Source organism: Carassius gibelio, chromosome B11 (genome assembly GCF_023724105.1).
Source record: "Carassius gibelio isolate Cgi1373 ecotype wild population from Czech Republic chromosome B11, carGib1.2-hapl.c, whole genome shotgun sequence".
NCBI classification, from domain to species: Eukaryota; Metazoa; Chordata; class Actinopteri; order Cypriniformes; family Cyprinidae; genus Carassius; species Carassius gibelio.
The window spans coordinates 13,725,524-13,739,923 of NC_068406.1; the positions used below are offsets into that span (position 1 = coordinate 13,725,524).

A 14,400-nucleotide genomic window follows, 5' to 3' on the forward strand; every position below is an offset into this window, starting at 1 on the left:
CAAATATTAAGCAGCTCAACTGTTTTCAACATCCATACTACTAAGAAATGTTTCTTGAGAACCAGATCAGCACATTAGAATGATTTCTGAAGAATCATGTGACACTGATGGCTGTTGAAAATTCATAGGAAAAAAATAGCATTTTAAAATACATTCAAATAAACAACATTTATTTTAAATTGTAGTTATATTTTATTATTTTCAATATTACTTTTTATTGTTTTTTTTTTTTTATCAAATAAATGCACCCTTGGCAAGCATAAGAATAAAAGGTACTATGTTTTGTGTCTGATTTTTGTGTGTGTCTAAGTCTGATCACTTGGAAAGGTAACAGCACATCTCAAATAAGCCACACATTTTCAAAAGCAATGAGAAATATAATACTTAGGGGTGTCAAATGAATATTTCACTAATAAAGCACTTTGGACCTTTGGCATTCTAAAGATTAAGTATCTGAATAGTTAAAAAAGCCTGATCCCAGCTTGCTGTGACCCATGAACTGCAGACTTACGGAAAGCACTGTCCTCATTACCACTGTGCCCTGAAGCATAAGACTTAATCCCAGGTTACTGAAGGAAGACGGTTGTTGTCATTAATCAACTGTAAATACACATGCTAAATGACTAGTAACTAAACTACAGTGAATTATTTTCAATGGTCAATATTTCACCATTAAGAGCAAATTTAGTTTCTTGTTTTAAGAATTAACTGAATAAATCTTAGTGACATTTATGGTACTAAATGTTCCCAAGATTCTCAAGTTTATGTTCCAGTTTTCCTTTTCCAAATACATTAAAGGCTTAAGTCAATTGAAAATGAAAATTCTGTCATCATTTACTCCAAAGATTTGGTTAACTAATAAGATTGGTTAATCTTGGTTAATCTTCAAAACACAAAATAAGATAATTATAATGAAAAGTGATAGCTTTCTGTCACTTCACTGAAAGTATAGGTGATCAAAACAGATCCGAAAGGCACTGTTAAAGGTGTGGTTGATTGCGATTTCAGATTTAGTTAGTGTGTAATGTTGCTGTTTGAGCACAAACAATATATGCAAAGTTGAAGTTTCAGCGAAGTGCACGTAAAAATCTATTCATATATGAATCACGATTCTGTCTTCTAATGATTCTAATGGATTCACAAGTTTCAAAATCAATGTTCTAAAGCAGCAATTCTTAATAGTGTTCCTTTACGTCGCCCTGCTCTGCACCTCTCTCTCTCTTTCATTCAGCTCAGCTCCAGCAATGACAATTACAATTATACACTTATTTTCACATAGCTATGAGAAGCGTTAAACATGGACGTGCATTCAGATGCCATACTGTATTAAAGCTTTAATCAGGATAAAACAGCATATTAAGAGCTAACGTAAGTAGTAGCATTTACAAATAACAGTGTACTGTATTTAAAAGTATGAGACAACAACACACAAAAAACATAGGCCTACCATTAAAAGCCATGCTTGCACAGGATCTGCACGATCCTCTTCAATACTATCCTTTGCTTCTCAATCGGTCTCAAATTAATAAGCGATATTAACAACGTTGTTGTTTACAATACAATCAGAGCACATGCCACTGAGGTGAGGGATGGGACGTGTAGACGCACACTAGAAGCTGTTTAGCCAATCACACAACACACTGGACTAACCAATCAGAGCCCATCACCTATTTCTGAGGGAGGGGCTTGATAAAAGAAGGAAATGATCAGTGTGTTTCTCAGAGAAGGGACATAGTGCTGTGGAATAGAGAGGGAAAATTATTTTAAACTAAGCATTAACACATGATAGACCACACCCATAAACGCAATCAAGCCTAGAAAAAAAAAATATATGTGAACCACCCATTTAAATGATTCCATATGAACCAGGAATATAATGAAATGTGAGGTACATGTTATTAGATAAAATCATAAAGATAAAACATTATTGTTTTGGTGTTTATACAAAAACAAAGTATTTCAATTTGTTGTTTGTTGATTTTAAACATTAAACTTGGTGAAATGCTTTATGATTTATGAAAATTTCCAGCACTTTTTTTTTTTTTTTTTTGATCTTCCAAGTTTTAATTACCCAGACTTTCAATGGAGGGACAGAAATCTGTCAGGTTTCATTCAAATTTTTGAGTCTTCTAAAGCTGAACGAGTAAAATATAACATAATTTTAATTTTGTGGTAAACTGTGCCTTTAAAAATGTTAAGATGTTAGGATAGGAACAACCCTAGTGAAAAACAAATATACTAAAATAGATTTAAAGTATACTATGAATACATTTACATATTTATGTTCTTGTAAGTTGAAAGTAACCTGTAATTGTACTATACTAAACAGGTATACTTAAAGTCTGCTAAATTGCAACAACTAATTTTGTATCTAATGCACTTTAATTGTGTGGAAGTAGTGCTGAATTCAAACAAAAGACATACTGAAGTGTATTTGATTGTGCTAAGGTGGAACTAATTTTAAATAGTTTTAAGTACACTCTAAATATCTTTTATTCAAAAATCATATAATCCTCATCAATAGTGATATTAAAGCTGCGGTAGGTAACTTTTGACGCTCTTGCGGTTAATAAACAGAACTGCTTGGGTCTTGCAGAAGAACATCATAGCCGGAACTACTTCTCTCTGTTTATGTTTATGAAGAATCACAAAGGTACTGTGTTACTCCGCTGCGGTACCCCCGAAGCAATCTAAAATAGTCCGAATATAAACACTTATTATAGGTGCACCCTAGTGATTCAGCACAAGCCAAAAACACGGTTTGGAAAATGGATTCATGGTGTACTCGCTTATTATATAAATTTTTCTACATTTTGAACACAAAGTAAGTTACGGACCGCAGCTCTGATTGGTTGTTTTTTACCGGGAGCGCATGACTTTCTGCAAATGACAATAGGACACTGGGAGGAGCCAGAGGAGCTTGATTTTTTTCACAGATTATCTGTCTCATATTCTACTGTCAGGACATAATGACAGGATTAATAAATATGTAAAAAATATTTTTTTTACAAAAGTTCCCTACAGCACCTTTAAGTTTAATATTAAAACATGCATTGTGCACAAGTCGTACTCCAAATAAAGTTTCATTATATTTTTTTTTATATCAATAAGTCTTGAGCGATATGTATTTTAATAGATTTGAATTATACTTAGTATAAATATATCATTCTTCCTCATATATCAAGGAAGTCAAATTAGATGAAGACTTTGTTCCAAAACACCTCCAGTCGCAGTGTCCTAATTGCATCGTCACTCCCCCTTCATCAAGCTGGGGTCAAAAGGCCTACACAAAGGCAGAGTAACGACGGGCAGTTCACAGGCCACTCCTACTGAAAAGTGAACCTGTCATCTTTCTGTTACCCTATATAACCACTGGCTATCACCCCCAAACTTCTATATTGATGAGATGACAGTAGCCCCAGGACCTCTCACCTCTGCCGACACTGACCCAGAGTCAACAACCGCATGCACATGCAGTCAACTCACATGTATCATATACATTGCTCCCTGTAGGATACATGATGCCTCTCTCTGTCTTTAACACACACTTCCCTTGTTCACTCTCATCTTTGGAAGGTATTGTATACTACATTGAGTGTGTTTGCATCCCCTAGATAGTTGCTTCCATCTTCATCTGTGCATGTATGTGCAGACCCACCGAGTTACCGTGGTAACCAACAACAGCTATATAAAGACAGAATCAATAGCAATCATCAGACCATGGCGATCTTTACACCAGACCTGTGGTGTGTGTGTGTGTGTGTGTGTGTATATATCTGACTGTAAACTATAGCATGTGTGTTAATGCATTTATATATTCTCTGGATGACCTATTTGATTTTATTTGGAAATAAAATCTCCAGAATTTTGTGATGGCCTGCAGCTGTATTTAATGGAATAGTTCACACAAAACTGAAAGTTTCATTATTTACTCATTGATAGGCTTTAATTTTGAACCTGACACATCTGTTAGTGAGAAAGAAATGTATTATATAAAATTTTAACTACACATATAAAATTATTTATTTCAATAAAAAATATTTTGGTTAAGTAAATGAATTATATAAATATTTACATTAGATATACATACTATAATATATATATATATATATACCTTTCTTATTCATTGTTTATCATTACAAATTTTAATTGAAAAAAAATGAGGGTGAAAACTGTAGACATAAATTATTGAAAATCAAATGCTTATATTGCATGTTTTTTTTTCTTTCTTTTTTTTTTTTAGAAGGCTTCTCACTGTTACACTTTTATTTCACTGTTATTTTTTTATCTATAAGACCATGCCGTCACACCAAATCACATGTTAGTGCTGTCAGAACACACCAGCCACATCAAACCTGCAAAACACATACGAACACTAGACGCATAAATAGATAGACAAGCTCTGGCAAGATGACTGTAGCATCTGCAGAAAAAGAAACCCGTGATCTCTTTAATATCTCAAATAGACATCAGTGGGATCAAATGGAGGCCAAAGTCTTTTCAGATCAACAATGTTTCAAATTGGTCTACAATTAAAAGTCTGATTTTATTATGAACCCAAACATTCCATACCAAATACTTGAAAGATCAAGTTTTCTGAGATATGTAAATCACGTTGATTTTATAAGTTTATAATTTTTACAAAAGCCTTGTGTGTTCCTCTTATGGAACTATGTTTTAAAATGATATATTCTAAAAATGATATATAAAATAATAGAAAGAAAGATTAAATGATAAACAGAACAACAGATAGAGTGAACAATAGATCACTAGACGCTGAACAAATGAACAATACAAGACACTGAGAATGAACAATACAAAAATAGAACAATCAAATGGACAGAATGGTAGGAAGAACGAGCAACAGAATGATTATAGGAACAATATAGAAAGATACAATGATAGAGAGAATAAAATGATAAGATAGAATTGAATTGAATGCAAACTGATTTAAATATACACATACAGTCTCGCCCAGTCTCTTCCTCTGTCTCCACCTCTACTCATTTTTCTTTCCTCCTCTTCCTTTTCTCTGCTCTTCCAGTTTCCTCCAGAAGCATCCCTTATAATGCCAAATCACACTGTCATCAGAATAATTATTATCATTACCCTCGCTTACATAAGCACTCCTATTAGTATCCTCTCATTAATGCAGTGTTTTAATCACAAAATAACAATTAGGCCGGATATCTATTTGATCGATTCAGGCCACAGATGAAAACATGGCTCCTGCACAAGGACAATATTACAGTGCCTCCAGCCTCGTTCAGTCATCCGAAGTGGCGAAGGGTTTGTTTTCTGCCACGTCCTGAGATGTTCTTATAGTCGCATTGTTTTATAATGAGAGATACATTAAGGAGAGGAGAAGAGCCAAAAGCGTACATGACAAAGAATCAGGAAATGCTTCACAGCACACACTGTGATATTTAACAGGACTGCTCATACCCAGTGGGCCGAGAAACTCCACCGATATAAAAACGGTCCAAAGAGATTGTGGGGTACCTGAGGCTAAGACACTTTCAGTCACATGGAAAAAACATACACAAGAATGTTACATGAACAAATTGCTACAACCATGGTGCCTGTTTGAAAGGCCAATAAATGTCATGTAGATCACTCTGCGGTATGAGCGAATGGAAAGTTAAGCAAAACGTTAACGTTTCTTTATACCTCAAGTACATGAATTTGCTATTTATAAATTTTGGCACATGGCTGTGAAGCCTTACCATGTGTTACCCTTCTTGCATCTCAATTTGCACACTATCCATGCCAAATTGTATTTAAAATATGATTTATTCAGCAGGGATACATTCAATTGATCAAAAGGGACATTTATACTATTCCAAATAATTTCTGCTTCTAAGTTGTTAAAACAATTGACGTTTTATTTTATTATTCAGGGGCGTTTCCTCCAAAGAGGCAGTTTCTCCTCAAAAAAATTGGATGAGAAAATAATCGATATTACAGGAAGCAATATACCTGTTTACTTGATTACTTGCATGGTACTTTTTTGTCATTTTTAAAACATGATAGCATCAGTTTCTGTTATTGAAAAAAACATATTTTTGTTTTCCACACAAGAAAGAAAGCCATACAGCTCTGACCATGAATAAATGATGACAGCATTTTCCTTTTTTTGTCAACAATCCCTTTAAAGCCGGTGATGAAAAAGCAAAAATGTGTCTTTAACCATAAACACGGTAAACTAAAATGGGAACCATGGGAGCTCATAAGGTGAGACTTTCATATAGTGACAGCAGTGACACTAAGGCCATACAGCCACTCTGGACAGCAGCCAATGGCTCGCCTCCAACACATCAAGTTAGACAATGGAAAGAACTCTAGAATCTCTCTGTCTATATCTCTGAATGATGAGGGTAATCTTTGCCCAGTGAAACACATACAAACACACAATAAAATAATGTTTCATGTTCAATGCAATTTAAGCTCTATCAACAGCATCTGTGACAAGCTGTTAATTACCACAGATGAGAACTTTAACTCTGTCCATTATTATGCAAAAACAAACAAACAAAAAAAGTTTGAAGTCTTTGTGACAAGGCACTGGTGTTATTTATTTGAGCTTAATTTTTGTCTAAAATTCCCATTTGCAGGTGGATGAACTTTTGTTATGCATTATTAAAGGGGTAGTTCTCACCAGTACTCAGTACTCACCCTCAAGTTGTTTCAACCCTGTATAAGTTTATTTCTTCTGTTGAACACAAAAGAAGACATAAACAATAAAATTGATGGCCCCCATTGACTTACACAGTATTTTTGCCCATATTAAGGAAGTCAATGTGAACCATTAACTGGTTACCCATACTCTTCAAAACACCTTCTTTTGTGTTCAACAGAAAAAAAAAAGAAACTCATACAGGTTTGGAATAACATGAGAGTGAGTAAATGATGACATTTATGGGTGAACTATCCCTTTAAATACCCCCACATTTTGAATATTGTCCAATATGCTACTTACATATGAAGTATCACTAGAGATCTTGACAATGGGCGCTAATAGCACAGTTAAACTCTTATTTCAAATCACAGTCTTAAATCTACTGAGATCCAATCAGCTGTCGCCAGGGGCCAACCAGGAGTCTCAATGTGGTTTAGCAAAGCATTGTGGGAGCTCTCACAATACAACAACTGCAAAAAGGTTATGATCCCAAAGCTTTCTTGAACTTGCTACCTTTAACAGAGGGGCAACAGCATCAGCAGGACAACAAAATTAATAATAAAAATAAAAATAAATCATCATTTTGTATTCATAAAAAAAAGACCTTTAAACAGCCGAGGGTACCTAAAGGTTATGGCAATAAGGAAGGAAATGTCCAACTGGGAAGCAAAAAAAGAGCATTTCAATATGAATATGTGTGGGAGTGTGTGATAGCACTAAGAGAGAAAGAGAGGAAGTGTGTATGTTTGTGTGTCCATGAGGGTTACACAATAAACACTGTCACTGTGAAGTGCATTGTGACGTATTCCTTACTCTTTTGAGTAACACTTTGATGCACTCATACACACACAGACCATTAGATGCTTCTTCTGCTCAAACTATCTTGTATCCCTTCAAGTCTGCACTGCAGCAGAGTGTCAGATTGTGTTCTCTAGCCAAAGAAAAGCAATGGATTTAGTGTCTGGTATCTGGCATGCGTGTGTGGATGTCTAAGTGTGTGTGTATCCGTTTCTTGTGTGTCTGCATGATTGCACACTAGAGCGTGAATGTCCCACATGGTGCGTGCGTGTGCTGCCATAGGCTGGTGCTGAGTTCTGGCCCGGTTCCTTTTTCCTTTGGTCTCCCGAGGAGACTTATCCTACAGAACAGGTGTCACTTTTAGCTGCCACAGTCCATGTGTGTGTTTGTGTGTTTGATGCCACAGGCTGTTTCGCCCTACCAAGTCTCCACTCACCCAGCAATGATCCATCCACTGTATGTTACTGCTGATGCACAATGTCCATTCAGCTTGTACAGGAGGCCACAGTGTGAAACCAGCCTAGATATTTACAAACCCCTGTTCTTGTGTTAAAGTGCCCCTATTATACCTTTTCGACTATTACCTTTCATGCAGTGTGTCATGTAGCTCATGTAAACTATCTGCAAAGTTGTGAAGCTGACAGTGCATGATCGATAAAGTTTTGTCTGTCAAAAAAAAGAGTCAGCTCGCAATTGCCTAAACGAGTTGTCAGGAATTTGAATCTTATTCTGTTACAGCTCTACGTCACAAAGTTACACCTTTGCATAATGTCCGCCCACATTTTAGGTCACTAAGTTGCCTGCCCACAAACACAGTAACATTTCTGTGTGGTTAACATCATTTCCAGAAGATGCTGTTTCCTACGCTGTGAGACTACATTTGTTTGATCACATCTCATAATTACCACAAACTTGTCAACACTTGACACTTACCACTGAACAATGTCCTGCTCCAGTCGCTCTTGTGAATCAGTCTCATGTCGATCAGCCAGTTTAACCATTTTATCATCAGACTGCGGCTTGCTACAATCCATACCATCTATTTCATTTATTGACAAGTCTCCAGGGCTGTCATTCTGTCATGGACATTTTGTTTCGTACACTTGCTGTATGCAGTAGACCAATCCAGAGCAGCTCTGAACCAATCACAAAGGATTGCGCCTTCTGACCAATCACAGCAGTGAGGGCTCACAGAAAGGAGGGGTTTGGAGAGACTGATTCTTTGAACTGCTTCAAAGAGTCATTTATAAATAATTTAGCAATAAGGTCAAATTAAATCAATTTTCTGAGAAAACTAACGTTTTTTGACCTTGCATCCATGTAAACCTGTTTTAGGAGACTAATAATACAATATTAGCAACCTTAAAAATGGCAAAATAGGGGCACTTTAAAACACGCGATCACTAACTTACGTGAAATGAGTTAGTAAAATTAACTTACGGTAATGAAAGCAGGACTTAAAAGGTCAAAGGGAAACATGTCTAGGATACATTTTACCACCAAAAAAAAACAAAAAAAACAAAACAAACGACATTCATTAGAAAATAAAATATATTTTGCAAAAAATAAATGTGAAACATTAATTTGCATGAAGAAAATTAAATCAATTTTTCATTCCAATAAGATATGCTGTATTTGTACATATTCATTATATACAACCAAATTTTCCTCCAAAATTGTCCTTAACATTTCTCCTTTGAATCCAATGAATTGATTTTACTATAAAGTCCCTTAGTGGGTGCACATTACCAGGCCCTGGACAAAGTTCCTAACTGTCCCCAAATGTACAGTAATTCCAAATATTCAGAGTATTTTTCTTGAAAAATGTAGTAAAATTATGTTTTTAATTAATTATATTATATTAAAAGTAGCACAACAGACACTGTCATATGAACACATTTATGTAAAAAAAACTGTGGTCTTTTTAAAAAGTCTCTTATGTCCAAAAAACACTGCCAAAAAATAGTAATACTGTAAAATATTATTTCAACGCAAAGCTAAATTTTGAGCCGTATTACTCCAGTCTTCAGTGTCACATAAAAAAATTATCAATGCTGAAAACAGTTGTGTTGTTTAATATTTTGGGGATACAGTAAGACATTTTTTTTCAGGATTTTTTGATGAATAGAATGTTCAAAGAACAGCATTTATTTGAAATGGAACTGTTTCCTAACATTAAAAATGTCTTTACTGAAATTTAATGTGGCCTTATAAGCCTCAAACATTTTAAAACTGAATGCCTCTTAAAGACAATAATAAATCCCTGATCTTAAAATAAGACCATGAGCTTGGCCTCTACAATACTATCTTTGGCCGAATAGCTACAAATCACACATGCATGCACTCATTCAAACATACGCATCCAAAGGGACAAAATTGCATGTACCTCTCCAAAACCCTCTTTTTCCGTTTTTTTACAGTTTCCTCTCACATGCTCATGCCCAGTGAGTCCAACAGAACCACAGGAAGCACAACCACCATACAGACAACAGAGAGAACGAGCAGATGGTCTGAGAGAATCAGAGAGAGAGACAGAAAGAAGGCAAAAGGAAAGGGGAGGCGTAGGAGCATGAGTATGAAGGAATTTTTTTTTCTGGAACTCATACAAGCAAAGACCTTATAAACTCATCATTCCGACAGAGTATTTTTAAACCATCTAACACCACTACCACAGCACCGCTTTACCAAACCATTAGCACTCCGATGGAAAAACGACTCATAAACAGCAAGCCAACAAACTGAGCTAAGGAGACTTTCCAACAGGAAAGTTCTGCTGCTGAAGAAAACCAAAAGGTGATCCGGCAGGACTGTGATCCCAGTTCTTGAATAACCTTTATAGGGCTTTTAAAACTCAACAGAAAGTTACATATGACAACTCTCCAAGAAATGGAGTATGTATTACTAATAATATTCTGCCTCTGTAACAGTACAGCTAATATTACAGAGAACTTAACACATGGCAGTCTGCCAGTCACGACAGAAGAACTGATTTAAAGTCTATAAAAGTTACTATTGCATTACTGTGATCTTTCTGCATAAGCGTATGTGTGTGTGTGTATAATACATTATATAGATATAATTCATTAAATCCATGTAATTTTGTAAATGACAATAAGCAATAAAGAATACAAGATATAAGAAAATCTGAAATGGATAGTTCACCCAAAAAATATTCAGTTTTCTCTGGGAAACACAAAAGCATATTTTGAAGCATGTCTCATTTCCATACAATGAGAGTCAGTGAAGTCCAAACATCTCTGTTCTGCATAATTTAAATTATTCCATAAACTGTCGCTTCAAAGTGTACTTTAGTTTCTTAATGTCTTCAAACTATATGTTTTTTTTTTATGTGCACTACCATCTTTCAACATTCACTACTATGCATTTTCATGTGTTCTGGACCATCATCTCAAATCTGACTGAATCACAAATAAATGCAGTTCACTCAACAATGTACATACAGTATTAAAAAGCACTGAGTTTTGGGTATTCACTTTCTCCAGGCCACCATCAATCATCTCTCTGTCTGTTCCTCCTGCTTTGCTTTTGCTCCACACTGCAAGGCTCCGCTAAAGCACATATGCTGACATCAGCAGCCCCCTCTACACTCACACCAGCACTCAAACAGTCTCTCGTGCACTCCACCAATCCCGACCAGCGGGAAACCACGCACACCCACACAGCCTCAGAACTCTGAACACAAACCTATACACAGAACACATACAGTACTTACACATGGATATGAGAAAACACATGCACATCAGGCCTATATCCACAGGGGTGGGGAATTAACCTAGCCCATCCTGAAAGCCACCCCCTCTCTATTGGGTACAGTACTGGGGTAGTAAGATTTATAGAAAATTTACATAAGGGTGGGGTACAATCATTTTATAATAATATTAATTCCCTAAATACTTTAAGAAGAGCATCTATAGATCAGCAGTAATGGAAAAGCATGCTCAAAATGTCTACATTAGCTTTTTCTGAACAGGTCTGGCTCATCCAAAAAGTTAATCCCACACTAGCACCCTGACTCATGATTATCTTAAATGGTAGCACCATTGCACTTTTATATGTACCATGATACTGAATGTTTTATTTATCTTGGTATTTACATGCAACTTTAAGGTATTTGAAAGAACGGTATATGGAAATGGTATTTGTCTCAAAATCTAAATCAAATGGTAATATTTTTAAAAATAAAGGTTCCAAAAGAGGGTTTTCACAGCGGTCCTATAGAAGAACTATTTCCGTTTCCACAAAGAACATTTCAGTGAACAGTTCTTAAAATAACAAGTATGAAAAGAATGATCTAAAGCACCTCTTACAATATAAAGAACCTTTTGTAAATTTGAAAGGTTTCATGGATATTCTTTACTGAACTATAATGCTTTATTTTTAAGAGCGTATAGTAGGCTACTTTTTGTAATAATTTTATTTTATTTCATTTTTTTTTGTATGGGCAACCCTATAGAGAAAGCTGGTGCCGTGACTGTTGCTCAGCATTTTGAAATTAACTAAAACTAATGATAAACAACCACATAGCTTTTGAATAACAATAACATGCCTTGTGATTATTCATAATAATTTAAATGCATAATTAACAACTTACTTTACAGAAGAAATGAGGAAGCAGGAGCCATTAAAAGATCCCATCACCAGCATATAACATATAACAGATCTGTACCTGTTCCCATGGTCCCTCGCGTTTGGGTATATTAAAAGGATATGGCCATTCAGTGATCTTTTTGGCGAATTTTCTAATTATGTTGTCTTCACTGAAGAGAAACAGAGAGCGGTTGACCGTCAGGCAGTTCTGTCGGACCGGGATCGGGTTGTAGATGGCCATGGTCCGGGCTCTCTGGGCCATCGATTGCTTGTACATCCTTTGGGCCCCTGGCGGGCCGCCCTGCCTGCTCCCGCCGCGGCCGGGTCCCCCCTGACCGGGGCCCCCGCCGCCATACCTGGCCGGCACTTCGTCTCCGAACCGAGCCATTCTGTAGACACCAAACGCCAATCGTTACGAAGCAGCCGAGAAGGGGGTGATGTCTCAGGGTGACAACACCACATTCCACCCCATCCGCCTCAGCACAGAGCACACAGACATTCAGATCTGATCTTCATGGCTAAGAAATGTCCATCATAAAGCACCAAACAAGATCAGTGGATGGGGGAATGTGTGTGAGTGTGTGTCAGAGCCAAAAAAGGGACTCAGATAACGAGATTGATGGATGGATAGATGGAGTATGTCCTTTTCAGTGATGCAGTCAGCTCAACAAATAGTCAAACATAAACAGATAAAATGTCGACGGATTATCTTCCCCAGGAGGGTGGGATCCACATTTTAAGAAGTATTTCCCGTCTCAACAGCTCGGTGTGGGTCGACTTGCCATTTGCAAGGTGTACATACAAATCCTTTTAGCATAACTGCATTAATACATTACATGTAAATTGGCATCAACTGCATCAGGTTAATGTGTCTTTCTCAGTTGCATTATCGTTTTTATCTCACATCCACAAGACAGTTATATAGAAAAGAAAAATGGTGAAACCCTTTAAATAATTAATTTATTTCTGTGGTATCCGCAATGTTTGGTATAGGCTACTGTGGTAATATTCAGCCTCCCCTCCGCCAAACTCTCGAATTACTCTCGTAAATGCAGACGACGGGGCTTCCCCAAAAAATCCACACCTCGGTGACATTTGTTGATTTTAGTAATTTAAGTTTATTAGCTTTTTTGCAGCCATATCGGTCCAATAGGGTGGGCGTGAGCGCGCGCTGGGAAAACAAAAAACATCATGTCAAGATATAATGGTGATCTCTCGCGGTTTCTCCCTCAATTCCTCACTAAAACAATTATCATCTATACTCCAGAACTCGTAGAGAGATCCGAGACGCGAAAAAGTCGACGGTAGTCGTTGTAAGGAGCATCATCAGTTTTGGAGAGGCGCTGGAGCGCGTGAATTGAAGCTCGAACTCGCATCTTCTGTGGTAACCGAGAGGAACCGAGAGGCACCCATTGCCTGAAGTACCCCAAAATGCTCCTCTTCGTTTTTTCCCTGTCGCCTTAGTGGAAAACGATCGGTTATTTTGGCTTTAAAAGTTAAATTTTTGTCGACGCGAGGTCTCGAGCGCGATCCTCCTCAGATCATCTGGCGGGTTTTGAGCATCTGATCAATTTAACGCTCGTGCTCAAGCCTTGCAGCACATGACGCGCGTCCCCGTAGCGATTCGCTTATCCTCCAGCTCACTCCTCCTTATGGCCAAGACGAGACTCAAACGAGCACTGCGTGCCATTTTGCTTCTACTCTCAAACTGTGTTAGACGAGATTTTTTCCGAAGACGATAGACTGATTCATATCTCTCAATACGTATTGTGTCATAAACCTTGCCGGAAAAGGGAATGCATACTTGTTTTCCAAGTATGGATTTGTGGGGACTTTACAGTGTCCTTGTTACAAATATAACATGTTACTATAATTAATCCCTACAGTAAAAATCGTGTTACATTAAAGGTAAAAAATTAACGGTGGTTACTAGTACATACATTAAAACATTAAGGCATAGAATTCTGGTAATTATATTTTTATGTAGGTCAATACGTAATATAATACTAATAATCAAATCTTTTGGAGTAGTTAATATATATAAATGCATAGATAAAAAAGTGGTATAATATAATCCATATGAACCACTTCCCAGCACCTGCAACAAAACCCCTTTAAAAAAAAACACTAAATTAATGCTATAAACATATTATATAAAAAGTATTATGAATGCAACATAAAACACTCCATTGTACGCCACTTTCAAAGGTTTGGAATCAGTGAGAATTTTTTTCATTTATTTATTTATTTATCTTTGCATTGTCACACACACACACACACACACACACGCACACACACACACACACACACACATA

General features: G+C 36.6%; 1 protein-coding gene across 13 annotated transcripts in view; it reads right to left on the minus strand.

Annotated features, from left to right (window-relative positions):
* Nucleotides 1–13,647, minus strand: part of LOC127968201 (voltage-dependent P/Q-type calcium channel subunit alpha-1A) — a 99,106-nt gene extending 85,459 nt beyond the window's left edge. For all 13 annotated transcript variants that reach the window (XM_052569225.1, XM_052569224.1, XM_052569222.1 and 10 more), the window contains exon 1: nucleotides 12,208–13,647. In XM_052569225.1, the coding sequence (XP_052425185.1) occupies nucleotides 12,208–12,473 (266 nt within the window). In that variant the 5' untranslated portion in view covers nucleotides 12,474–13,647. The remainder of the gene's footprint in view (nucleotides 1–12,207) is intronic.
* Between the last annotated feature and the right edge of the window lie 753 nt (nucleotides 13,648–14,400).